Consider the following 14,390-nt stretch of genomic DNA (forward strand, 5'->3'; position numbering starts at 1 on the left):
CACTTTGTGGAAGCGATTCATATCGGAAAAGAAAGAAATACTTAGTTGTTCCACATATATTTTATTAACACGACCTAGGTTTCGACTTACAAAGTCATCATCTGACCTGATGATGACTTTGTAAGTCGAAACCTAGGTCGTGTTAATAAAATATATGTGGAACAACTAAGTATTTCTTTCTTTTCCGATTAAATTGACTTTATGATGCCTAAATCTTTTCGTTCATTAAATATTAACATTTTTGGTCCTATGTAATTCAATTTGCATATGGTCTGTGAGTTTTGAGCGGAATACAAAAAAGACACAATATCTTCAATAGAAATACCTTCAAAGGCAAATGAGATTTGCTAGTTATTTACCTTAATGGTCTAAGTCCGATTGATGCAAATTAATGTAATGCTTAAAAAGTGTTGTTAATAAGAACTGCCTTCAATAAATTGCTAATTCATGAAAGTTTGAAAGCGCACTCAAAGATTTATCAAAAAGTTGACCCATTTTTCATCTAGTTAAAAAGAAGTCTTATACAAGGAAACCTAATCTTGCTCGCAAAAATACTTAATTAAAACCTACATGTAAGTACTTTTGCTCCCTCGGGGGCTTACTATTTTCACTTTATCAATTACGCTTACCAACGTTTATTTCAGGCACTCTCCCGTTAATCATGTTTCAATTCATGTACTTCGCAATTTTAAAATGAGTTTGGAGTGTTCTCGCATGAGCGTCTGCACATCCATTCTGGTTAATAACTCAAGGATACCATTGGTTTTTCATTTACAGCATTTAGAGCATAACCTTTTTGCTATATCTTGTAGAAATAAAGATAGGAAAAACGCATTGCCGTCATGCATTATCACATAGAAAATACCAGGGAATATTTTTCACATAGGTTCTTTGCCGTTTTATCATTTAATTGAATTTTATATGATAGATACATTTTTATTTTAGCATTTTATGCCCTTTTGCCTGAAGTTATTTCTCATTAATTGAAGATTAAAATTCAAAGATTATTCTTCATTTATTTCAGAAAAACAAGAAATTTACAACTAGAAACAGTTATTAACTCCCGTCAGGGTGAAACATAATATTTACTGGTGTTTACTTCTAAAATTCTGAAGATTATCAAGTCAAACACATTTAACCAGCATACTAATGCCACGATTTAACAATATGCATTAATAAAGAATTTTTAAATACCGTTAATACAATGAATTTTCTATCCCATTGCTTGAAAGAATTGTACCGGCAAGTAATTCACAATGTGACTGAAATTCAAGGATTATTTTTGATTATTAGTGCTTAGGAACACTTAATAATATATATCATTATACCGCGTGTCTAACGCAAAATTTAGTGAAAAAAACCTACAATAAATGACATTTGTTCAATTCACTATCATGAGTTGTTTTCTGCCAACACTTGTTACCAATTACATAGAGTGTAAATCGACCACGTGGGAAAATAATAGGTTTTCGGTTGATTATTTACAATAATTTTAATCCTAATAAAACACCAACACTTTCGGTAAAAAATTCCCTTATTCGCAAAATTTAGAAATTAGCCTTTGCACATCTAAAGGGATGCAAATATGAATAATTGAGCTAAATAATCTTCGACAACAATTGTTGTTTTATACAAAAACATATTTTGTAAAGTCTCCATTTTCTCTATAAACACAATCAAATACAGCTTTCAATAGAACGCATTAGCATTTCGACGACAATTTTTATGATTATGAATTTAAAATCTGTTAGTAACGTCAGTTTATTATTTAAACCTCAGGTCAATGATTCATTTTGTGCATTTCACTAACTTCAGTATCAATTTCGGTCCGTGAAATATTGATAACAATTGCATTTAAAAGGTTCTGTCACATAGATACGCACCCAATATAATATGTGGAGTGAAATGTTTGTTGAATTTGATATTTTTAAGTTAAAAAAATTTGTATGTCTTTTGTCAATTAAATACTTATGCACGATTTCCCCATAGGTACCACATCAAAGAGAACGCCCTTGAAGCCAGCGCATTTTCTCAGTTCCTCATTCGTCATGTGACATCGGATGACTCAGGGAAATATTTATGTATCGCCTCCAACCCTTTTGGAAAGGACGAGACTGTTGTGGAGCTTATGGTGCAAGGTGAGAGTGTTGAATTGTAGAATAAAACATTAATTGTTAAAAATATCGCAACGCATTCCGAAGATCTAATCAATACTTAATTATATTGGTGTTTACAGAGTATTTCAGAGTTTTTTATTAATTTTTTCATGGTTAATTTCGACAAAGGAGTTAATTGTAATTTATATCCATTTATTATGCAATTTAATCCAATATTAACATTACTTCATTAGGCTGGTTTAAATACAATATTTACGTGATTTTTTCACTTGTGTTCCAACGCATTTAACTTTTGTTATGAATCAAATATCAAGATGAATTATATATATATATATAGGCATACTTGACGATCAGATAGAAAGGGCATTAAGGGAGATGAAACTAAATTAGGCCGTGGGGGTGGATAACATTCCCGCGGAACTATTGAAATGTTTAGGAAAACGTGGGAGGAAGAGGCTATATGGGCTGATCCGTAGTATTTATGAGGAAGTAATCTGGCCGGAAGACTTTATGAGATCAGTTCTAGTTCCTATTCCGAAAAAGGTAAAGGCTACATCATGTGAGGACTACAGGACGATAAGTTTGATATCCCACGCAGCTAAAGTTGTTCTCAGGATAATAAACAAAAGAAAAGAGAGTAGGGGAAATGATTACTTAGGGGATGATCAGTTTGGGTTTAGGAAGGGGAGAGGTCCGCGTGATGCCATTGCAGTAATGAGATTATTAATCGAGAGGATAATAGAATACAACCAGGAGGTATTTGCCTGTTTCGCAGATTTCGAAAAAGCGTTTGATAGAGTGAATTGGGAAAACTAATGAGTATATTAAAGAAAATAGGAATAGATTGGAGGGACAGGAGGCTAATCCGCAACCTGTACATGTCTCAGACAGCTCAGGTGCGGGTGGGGAACGGGGAGTCCGGATGGGTATGGTTAGGAAGAGGTGTAAGGCAGGGTTGCCCATTATCACCGTTGCTGTTCAACCTGTATGCAGAGGAAATGATCAAAGAGGCATGGGAAGAACTGGAGGTAGGAATGAAAGTGGGCGGGGAATTCGTAAAATCAGTTAGGTTTGCTGATGATCAAGCTTTAGTTTGGAAATTCATTGCGACAGGTATGAGATGAGGATCAAATTAATAAAACAAAGGTTATGCGATTCTCTAGAAAGAAAAAGCCTATGCCAAACATTAAAATAGGAGGGCAAAAACTAGAGCAGGTAGAACAGTTTACGTATCTCGGAAGTGTTTTGGACCAACACGGTCAAAGTAGTTAGGACTTAGGGAGAAGAATTGCGTTAGGCAAAGAGGCTTTCACAAGGAGGAGGTAGTTAATGACGGGGACGTTGAGTAAGGTTGTTAAGAAAAGACTCGTACAAACTTTGATATGGAGCGTAGCTATGTACGGCGCGGAAACGTGGTCATTGAAGCAGGAGGATAGACGTAGACTGTAGGCTATTGAAATGTGGGTGTGAAGAAGAATGGAGAAGGTGAAATGGACAGAGAAGAAAACAAATGAGGAAGTACTTGGTATGGTGGGCGAAGGGAGGGGTTTGTTGGGAGAAATACTATGGAGGCAGGAAAAGTGAATGAAGGGGGTATTGACCGTATGCAGCGGGATGTTGAAGACTGGAATTGAGGGGAGAATGTTAGGCAAACGAGGAAAGGGAAGGAACAGGATAGGGAAGTTGGACGGGATGAAGGGAGGAAGAAAGTACTCAGAGCTGAAGAGGGGTCTGATGTAGAGTACGATATTGCATTTTTCTAGGAGTCACAAATTATTTAATTAGTAATTATGTCCATCCAAAAACCTATCTTAACCGGTAGATTACCTAATAATAATTATATATATATATAAATATATATATATATATATATATATATATATATATATATATATATATATATATATATATATATATATATATATATATATATATGTATGTACATATGCATTTACATAAAAAAAAATATATATATATACATACGTATAAATATATATACATATGCATATGTGTACACCTGCTTTTTATACACCTACTAAACCGACCTTCGGGCGACTTGGTTTATATATATATATATATATATATATATATATATATATATATATATATATATATATATATAGATATATATATATGAATTTATATATATATATATGTGTGTGTGTATGTGCTAGTGTCTGTGTGCGTGTATGCATATACATATATATGTATATTTGTATATATGCGGAATCAAGCAGAGGCTGGGAAGGCAAAGACAGGGAAATAAACGTGGGCCTGGTTGGAGGGAACATGCGGAACATAGGAAGTATGCAAAGAAGGATGAGGGAAGGATGTTTCAAGGAACTGTGGAAGCTGAAAAGGCCAAGAATAGTTCTTGCCTTACCCTTACCTATATATATATATATATATATATATATATATATATATATATATATATATATATATATATATATATATATAAATATATAAAAACACAGATGTAGATTTTTAGAATATAGAGACACAAAGAAAGGACACTCACAATTTGTTATTTTACGTTTCGACAGCACGGCTGTCGTCTTCAGAGCCGTGCTGTCGAAACGTAAAATAACAAATTGTGAGTGTCCTTTCTTTGTGTCTCTATATTCTAAAAATCTACATCTGTGTTTTTATATATTTGTGTGTCGCCGATGAGCGTTCCATTTCGAAGATATTTTATATATATATATATATATATATATATATATATATATATATATATATATATATATATATATATATATATATATATATAATTATTATTAGGTAATCTACCGGTTAAGATAGGTTTTTGGATGGACATAATTGACATAATTACTAATTAAATAATTTGTGACTCCTAGAAAAATACAATATCGTACTCTACATCAGACCCCTCTTCAGCTCTGAGTACTTTCTTCCTCCCTTATCCCGTCCAACTTCCCTATCCTGTTCCTATATATATATATATACATAGTCGTTGCATTGAAAAGAATTGTTGGTGAGAACGATTTGGCTCAGTTCGATGAGGAAATCTGTGGATGGGGTGTGTGCTGTGGATCGTAGGGAGAGGTAATATTGCAGGGCCTCTAAGCCTTCTTTGTGGGGAATGGAGGGGTACAGAAATGTAACGTCTATCGTGGCCATGTGAATGGTCGTGTTGTGCGGAATTGGGATTGAGTGTAGACGTTCTTTTTTTTGTTATTGGATGGGAAGAAATGCGAGGAGATAAAAGCAAAGTTGGATGCTGTTTATGGGGACACTTCGCCATCTACGACCACAGTTAGATATTGGTTCAAGGAATTTAAACGTGGGCGAACATCTGTTTTTGATGAGAAGTGACCAGAACGCCCAGCAGACGTGGTTACCGAGAAAACCATTCAAAAAGTCCACGCCATGATTCTCGCTAATCGACGAACGAAAGTGCGCGAAGTAGCAGAGGCAGTGGGTGTGTCGACCGGAACGGCAATTAATATTTTACATGATAAGTTGGCGATGAAAAAATTGTCGGCCCGATATGTGCCGCGATTGCTCACGGTGGACAACAAGTTGATGAGGAGTTGTCGCCGCCAAACTAAATGAACTACGTTATGATTTGCTGCCGCACCCCCCGTATTTACCCAATCTGGCTCCCTGCAACTTTTTCTTATTCCCTAACATGAAGAAATGGCTCGCGGGAAAAAAATCTAGCTCAAACGAGGAAGTTATCGCCGAGACAGAGGCGTATTTTGGAGAGTTCAACAAGTTCTTTTTATGGTAGGGGTTAAAAAATGGCCGGAACGTTGGCTTAAGTGTATCTTTCTTAAAGAAACTATGCCGGTAAATAAAAATCAATCAGTTAGGTTTGCTGATGATCAAGCTTTAGTTTGGAAATTCATTGCGACAGGTATGAGATGAGGATCAAATTAATAAAACAAAGGTTATGCGATTCTCTAGAAAGAAAAAGCCTATGCCAAACATTAAAATAGGAGGGCAAAAACTAGAGCAGGTAGAACAGTTTACGTATCTCGGAAGTGTTTTGGACCAACACGGTCAAAGTAGTTAGGACTTAGGGAGAAGAATTGCGTTAGGCAAAGAGGCTTTCACAAGGAGGAGGTAGTTAATGACGGGGACGTTGAGTAAGGTTGTTAAGAAAAGACTCGTACAAACTTTGATATGGAGCGTAGCTATGTACGGCGCGGAAACGTGGTCATTGAAGCAGGAGGATAGACGTAGACTGTAGGCTATTGAAATGTGGGTGTGAAGAAGAATGGAGAAGGTGAAATGGACAGAGAAGAAAACAAATGAGGAAGTACTTGGTATGGTGGGCGAAGGGAGGGGTTTGTTGGGAGAAATACTATGGAGGCAGGAAAAGTGAATGAAGGGGGTATTGACCGTATGCAGCGGGATGTTGAAGACTGGAATTGAGGGGAGAATGTTAGGCAAACGAGGAAAGGGAAGGAACAGGATAGGGAAGTTGGACGGGATGAAGGGAGGAAGAAAGTACTCAGAGCTGAAGAGGGGTCTGATGTAGAGTACGATATTGCATTTTTCTAGGAGTCACAAATTATTTAATTAGTAATTATGTCCATCCAAAAACCTATCTTAACCGGTAGATTACCTAATAATAATTATATATATATATATAAATATATATATATATATATATATATATATATATATATATATATATATATATATATGTATGTACATATGCATTTACATAAAAAAAAATATATATATATACATACGTATAAATATATATACATATGCATATGTGTACACCTGCTTTTTATACACCTACTAAACCGACCTTCGGGCGACTTGGTTTATATATATATATATATATATATATATATATATAGATATATATATATATGAATTTATATATATATATATATGTGTGTGTGTATGTGCTAGTGTCTGTGTGCGTGTATGCATATACATATATATGTATATTTGTATATATGCGGAATCAAGCAGAGGCTGGGAAGGCAAAGACAGGGAAATAAACGTGGGCCTGGTTGGAGGGAACATGCGGAACATAGGAAGTATGCAAAGAAGGATGAGGGAAGGATGTTTCAAGGAACTGTGGAAGCTGAAAAGGCCAAGAATAGTTCTTGCCTTACCCTTACCTATATATATATAATATATATATATATATATATATATATATAAATATATAAAAACACAGATGTAGATTTTTAGAATATAGAGACACAAAGAAAGGACACTCACAATTTGTTATTTTACGTTTCGACAGCACGGCTGTCGTCTTCAGAGCCGTGCTGTCGAAACGTAAAATAACAAATTGTGAGTGTCCTTTCTTTGTGTCTCTATATTCTAAAAATCTACATCTGTGTTTTTATATATTTGTGTGTCGCCGATGAGCGTTCCATTTCGAAGATATTTTATATATATATATATATATATATATATATATATATATATATATATATATATATATATATATATATATATAATTATTATTAGGTAATCTACCGGTTAAGATAGGTTTTTGGATGGACATAATTGACATAATTACTAATTAAATAATTTGTGACTCCTAGAAAAATACAATATCGTACTCTACATCAGACCCCTCTTCAGCTCTGAGTACTTTCTTCCTCCCTTATCCCGTCCAACTTCCCTATCCTGTTCCTATATATATATATATACATAGTCGTTGCATTGAAAAGAATTGTTGGTGAGAACGATTTGGCTCAGTTCGATGAGGAAATCTGTGGATGGGGTGTGTGCTGTGGATCGTAGGGAGAGGTAATATTGCAGGGCCTCTAAGCCTTCTTTGTGGGGAATGGAGGGGTACAGAAATGTAACGTCTATCGTGGCCATGTGAATGGTCGTGTTGTGCGGAATTGGGATTGAGTGTAGACGTTCTTTTTTTTGTTATTGGATGGGAAGAAATGCGAGGAGATAAAAGCAAAGTTGGATGCTGTTTATGGGGACACTTCGCCATCTACGACCACAGTTAGATATTGGTTCAAGGAATTTAAACGTGGGCGAACATCTGTTTTTGATGAGAAGTGACCAGAACGCCCAGCAGACGTGGTTACCGAGAAAACCATTCAAAAAGTCCACGCCATGATTCTCGCTAATCGACGAACGAAAGTGCGCGAAGTAGCAGAGGCAGTGGGTGTGTCGACCGGAACGGCAATTAATATTTTACATGATAAGTTGGCGATGAAAAAATTGTCGGCCCGATATGTGCCGCGATTGCTCACGGTGGACAACAAGTTGATGAGGAGTTGTCGCCGCCAAACTAAATGAACTACGTTATGATTTGCTGCCGCACCCCCCGTATTTACCCAATCTGGCTCCCTGCAACTTTTTCTTATTCCCTAACATGAAGAAATGGCTCGCGGGAAAAAAATCTAGCTCAAACGAGGAAGTTATCGCCGAGACAGAGGCGTATTTTGGAGAGTTCAACAAGTTCTTTTTATGGTAGGGGTTAAAAAATGGCCGGAACGTTGGCTTAAGTGTATCTTTCTTAAAGAAACTATGCCGGTAAATAAAAAAAAATTGAAAAAGTGGTTTCTGCATATCTAACACGGGTACTTATTGAACCGCCCTCATATGTATATTTATATATATATGTATGTTTATATACATTTGTAATTATATATACATAAATATATCTCTTTATGAAAAACATAGAATTATTATATATATATATATATATATATATATATATATATATATATATATATATATATATATATTATTGTTATATATATATATATATATATAACCATAAACACAGTAATCAACCCGAAGGTCGGTTTGGTAGGTGATGGTAGAGTTCACCCAGTACTAAGCCCTATACGGCGTGTGAAATAATATATATATATATATATATATATATATATATATATATATATATATATATATATGTATATATATATACACACACACACAAACATATATATATATAGACACACATATAATTATAAATGAATATGAGTATTATAATTTATCAAGATCATTAGTAACTTCCTGCACTCACAAAATTGGATTGTAAATTTTAACATCTGTAAATTTTTATTGAACAAAGGCTGGCGAAACGTGAGAAAATAAATTTCTCAAAACCTTCTGCGCACATAAATTTTTAGAAGTTTAGGCTCGGCAGAAAATGTTTTACCTATTAGTATATACTTAAAAGGCGCAGTACAGTGTCAGCAAAATAAGTATTGGGATTGGTTCCAAAAATCAGAATGTAATGCAGTTATCATTACAGCTACTTCAAAATCTTCAAAATACATTCCTCCTCCATCGATACACTTAGTTCGGCGCTTCTGCCACTCTTTAAAGGCCCGCTGGAAGTCAGTTTCCGGAATACTGTTGAGAGCCTTTGTCATCGCCGGTTGAACCGCCTCGATGGAGTCCATCCAATATCCTTTGAGCTCCTTTTGAGCTATCTTATGAGGTAATAAAATTTTCGAGAAAACCTTCATCTTCCTGGACGCAGTCCAAAATATCTTCCAAAATTTCCACCCGCGACAGTTTTTGTTCTTCGCTCAAGACTTTCGGCACCAGCTTCGCGCACACTTTCCTGATCGCCAGATCCTCTGTCACAATGGTGTGGACAGTTTCGATTGAAAGGCCAGTCTCCTCACTGATAAGGGCGTTGGTTTCACGCCAGTCAAAGTCCAAAACCTTTTTCACTTTGGCCACCTGAGCATCGATTCGAGTGGTCGTCGGACGTCCGACGCGGTGCTCGTCTTCGACTAAAGTGCGCATGAGTGGTGGGGGACCCCTCTACAGAGCCGAACGGTTGGATTCCACATCCCCCGCTCCGTTGAGGCTATAACGCATCAGTCACGATACTTATTTTACGAACCCTGTACGAGTATATACGTAGACGGAGGAGAACGGGCCACGAAGACCTATTAATTAAGAATATGCCTGTTCCTCGGTTAAAATGTGAGAAATTTACTCTTGAAGTAATTTTGTTTACATTTAATTGTGTTACTTTTGAACAATTAATCAATTATTTTCTCACGGTTACTACCTGAGACCTTGAATTTTTGCCTCAAAAGCTGCAGGCTTCTGGTTATTAAGTTGAATAATTGGAATTTACGATTCTCTGATCCGCAGGACAGTATTAACCGGTAAGTAAAATATTTTTTCCTAATGAATGTGAAGAGAAGGATGTTAGTAATGACACCTCAAAGATTATGAAGAAACACGAGAAATATACTTTTCCAACAGGATATATAATGTGAAAATAGTTTCAGCTTGGTCATTTGAATAAAAATTTTTTTCAACCAATCTCAAAAACTCCGTCACATAATTCTATTACATTGTACGTTTTTTTTGCATTAAATTAGAATGAAAGAACATTCTTTATTTATACATTTATACATGTTCCAGTGTGTGAAAATGGTGCTACCGTATAGTTTACGGCTATTGATATTAAAAAATAATGTGTCGGCATAGGTACTGGAGAACTGACGTGTACGCATTTCTGCTTGAACAGATGTTCCTGAGGCACCTACTGATGTTCGTGTAATGGAGTCAAGAAGTCGATCAGTGAAGCTATCGTGGACAGAACCAGATGAAGGAAACAGCCCCATTTTGCAGTACACAGTCGTCTACACTACAGACCCTGGTAATTGTGTAACTCATTTGATTTTACTTGTGCTCAAGTCATATCTCAAACAAAATATCTACATATGTTTTATGCATTAACTTTTACTCATTTTTGCAACTAAGGCTGAAGTATTTCCATCGATCGTTTAAGAGTAGAGTTTGTCAAAATTAGTTTTGAACATCACTTGATAACGTATGGACCGTTAATTTCAGTGGTAATCGTGCATTATCGGCCAGAAATCCAAATTTTACCACGTGTCCTCAGGCCAAGTTGTCTTTCTAAGCGTTATATATTTTTCTTCGCATTTTACTATACCATTGTTTTGGCGTCCAAATTAGTCAGTATACTCGAATTAACGGTATCTGGTGTCAATTCTCGGAATTTTTATTTTTAAATAAGCACAGCACTCACTCAATTTACCCTCAGTTTTCCAGTATTCATTTCGCCGGCCCCGATGGTGGCGGGGTAACGACCTCGCCTACCAACTCAGAGGTCGCGGGTTCGCCTACGTAGATTTTCCTCCATCTAGGGCTTTATGTGACTGTCTTCAATGTTATGTCGGTAATGTAACAGTTAGTTGGAAGAAGGGACTATAGGTCTCAACCTCGCCCAATTAAGTAAATAAATAAATGCTGGGACAGAAATTGAACCTATTTCATTAATGGAAAATGGAAATTTAATTTTGAAAATTAAAATTTTTCGAAGAAACCCTCTTCGTTATAGATTATGTGGACCCCATCCACTACTCTCTTCTAGAGGCAGAGAAATAGACCAATGTGTGTACCTATTCTCTCCCCAATACAGTGTCTCTTATCGGAAACATCAACAGATTTTACCCTCTCCCCGCGCCCAACAGCGCTGTCAAGGGCAATAAATCATACCTGCGATCCTCTCCTGCAATTCTCATTTTCCGTAAACATTCCAGTTCGCCTCCTTTTTGAAACTAGATCAACTATATGTGGCCATGTTTATGTACATGATGATGGTGCGACGACATGTACTTGGGTCACAAAAAAGTAAAAGTATTAGAAAAGCCAAGAGAGTGATGAGATAAGTGTACTGAAAACTCTCCGTCTGTTTTTAACGTGGGATATGGATTATGGTAGATATCTTTTAACGGAAAGTCATTTCTTTCAATTATGAGTGAGATAAATTAAGAATAGAATAAAAGTAGAATTTTCAGTAGAATCACATCCATTTTAATTTCTCTAATTCTCTAAAAGAGGACAAATTATTTTTTCAAAAATATGGTTATAAATATATAATTTGATTACTAAACAATTATTCATACGCCATCATATGATGATGAACACGTAATGATACGTTCTGTAACAAATTGAAATTATATATTGCACAAAAACACTTATACGACTGCATATGATACACTTTACACTGTATTTTAAGCAATAAGCTATTTAGAGAGAATGGATGTCACCCAACATCATTTAGAGGAAAATATTTGCATATTGATGACAAATATTCATTTTTTGAAACTCCATCCATCAACAGTAAAATACCAAAACGATATTGAAACTAGGCGTGTATAGTTTAAATAAATTCCATAATTATTTTGAAAAATGAGCGTAACATAGGCGTTGTGGTCTCTTTATAAATAAAATGGACGCACTGAACTCCTATGAAATCTATGAAATTTTAAAAACCTTACTTTCGTTCAATCTATTTGTTTGTTGGTGGACCGACTTTCGGAATTCATTTCAGTGGTATTTGATGCTTCTATCAAAAGACTCGTGGATTAATTGCAACATCTTATAAATTTTTAATGTAAATCTCATTTACTGGAGATGAGTGACTTGCACGTCGAAGCATATTTCTCTCCACTTGAAAATAATTCCTTTAGTACAATACTATTTCGAAAGAAATTTTTTCCAGAGTAATGGGCGGATATATGTCAGTGAGGTTGGTCGTAGGCACACAGTGCGCGCTTCAAATGTAGTCACCATTTCAACTTCCAAGGTCCCGTGACGGAGATCAACTCCGAACGGCAGACGTACGACGCGACCTCCTCCTACGCAAGTGAGTGGGCCGGTGGGGTCCAGCAGGGTGGCTCTTCAACCAAGGGTCGCTCCTTCGCAGAAGTGACCAAACTCCGACCCTCCACCACTTACTACTTCCGCGTGGCGGGAGTCAACCAACTCGGTCGTGGCTCACTGAGTGGTGTAGTGAGTGGCACCACGGATCCTGAGGCACCATCTGGCCCTCCAAGGAGCCTCACAGCGTTGCCCATGGGAGAGCGAGCCCTCCGGGTTACTTGGTTGCCGCCGGACGAAGAGCACTGGAATGGCGCTATTTTGGGCTACTATCTCGGCCTCATGCAAGCCAGGTAAGCAACATATGTGGGACAGCTGTATAATTTAGAGTAGAAGTTCGAGCTTTTGTATTTACTTTAATGTAATGTATGCAGGATGGTTTTTTACGGATTGAGAACATAAAGGAAAGGATTCGTCATCCAATGTCGGTCCAGGTTTTGTGAATGAAAACAAGCTCATCACCTAAAATGCAGGTATTCAGGGAAACCCACTTTTAGCATTTTGCCGTTTTCAGATAAAACAATCCATTATCGTTCAATATTTCTTGCTTTTTCACCAGGATCGCCAGCTGGGCATGCCGTTTTAAATTTAAGTACGACATCTTTCACGTAAAAAGTTAAATTTCATTCGCATAATTTATAAGGCAACGGTTAAAAGGTATATATCTTATTAAATGGGGTGTATTTGGTGACAAAGATCATCCATTTTTATTCCTTATTTCGTCAGAGGTTGCTGATACAATTTGAGGAATATACAGTTAACCTACGCCCCCTTTTTAAAATTTAAAACGCTTTCCACAGTGATTCTTCACATTGAGAAAAAATAATTAATGACATTACAGAATCGGTCTATAGGGAGGAAAGTTGACATTAAATTTCAAGAGAAAATCAGTAACGGCATTTGCAATGCAATTTGTAATGCATTTACCTCTAGATAAAAAGTTTGCTTTTTAGACCATAAATAAAACGTGTAAAATATTAAAAACCGCAATTTATGGAACAGTTTTTAGAGTTATTCATAAGTTATTACCTTAATTCACTTTTCATAATCTCAGGTGACTATAAAACATAATGGTATTCCATGTTGATTTCCTACATCTAATAACGGTTTTACATTACAATATTTTTTGTATGCGTTCAGAAGTTTCTTTTAAAATTTTAGTGGACCTTTGATTGACAGAAATTCCATTCTAACTATTTTTATGTCTAATTTTTGATCGTCTGTTTATTTTTAATGTTATATTCTAATATTTATGTACACATAAAAATATTAACATATTGTTCTGCACTGTTAATTGTTATTTACAAAAGAATACCTATAGTTAAAATCAATTTCATTAATCATAACCACAATTAAGTGAGGCATAATAATATCTATCGTAATTGCAGATATCTTTTTCACTTAGTTTCATTTTATTCTATTTTTTTCATTCCATATCCAAGTCCAGCAGAGCTGTCACTGTAGGAAATATCGACGGTGATATTTTCATTTCGGCCATGTTCGGTTTCCATCCATAAAAGTCTAAATAACCAACAAGCATCCCATAATGCTCGTTGGTCTTAGGAAATATATATATATATATATATATATATATATATATAAATAGGAGACCTTACTTTTCGAATCGCCCTCGTGTGT

The 14,390-nt window shown here is 35.7% G+C and overlaps 1 protein-coding gene across 3 annotated transcripts in view; it reads left to right on the plus strand.

Annotated features, from left to right (window-relative positions):
- The window catches only part of LOC139685726 (cell adhesion molecule Dscam1-like), a 561,630-nt gene that overhangs the window by 459,101 nt on the left and 88,139 nt on the right, over positions 1-14,390 (plus strand). For all 3 annotated transcript variants that reach the window (XM_071582767.1, XM_071582766.1, XM_071582768.1), the window contains 3 exons: positions 1,990-2,138; positions 10,591-10,722; positions 12,679-13,045. In XM_071582767.1, the coding sequence (XP_071438868.1) occupies positions 1,990-2,138; positions 10,591-10,722; positions 12,679-13,045 (648 nt within the window). The remainder of the gene's footprint in view (positions 1-1,989; positions 2,139-10,590; positions 10,723-12,678; positions 13,046-14,390) is intronic.

The sequence above is a fragment of the Hetaerina americana genome, unplaced genomic scaffold (genome assembly GCF_022747635.1).
Source record: "Hetaerina americana unplaced genomic scaffold, ioHetAmer1.1.p SCAF_12, whole genome shotgun sequence".
In the NCBI taxonomy this organism is placed as follows: domain Eukaryota; kingdom Metazoa; phylum Arthropoda; class Insecta; order Odonata; family Calopterygidae; genus Hetaerina; species Hetaerina americana.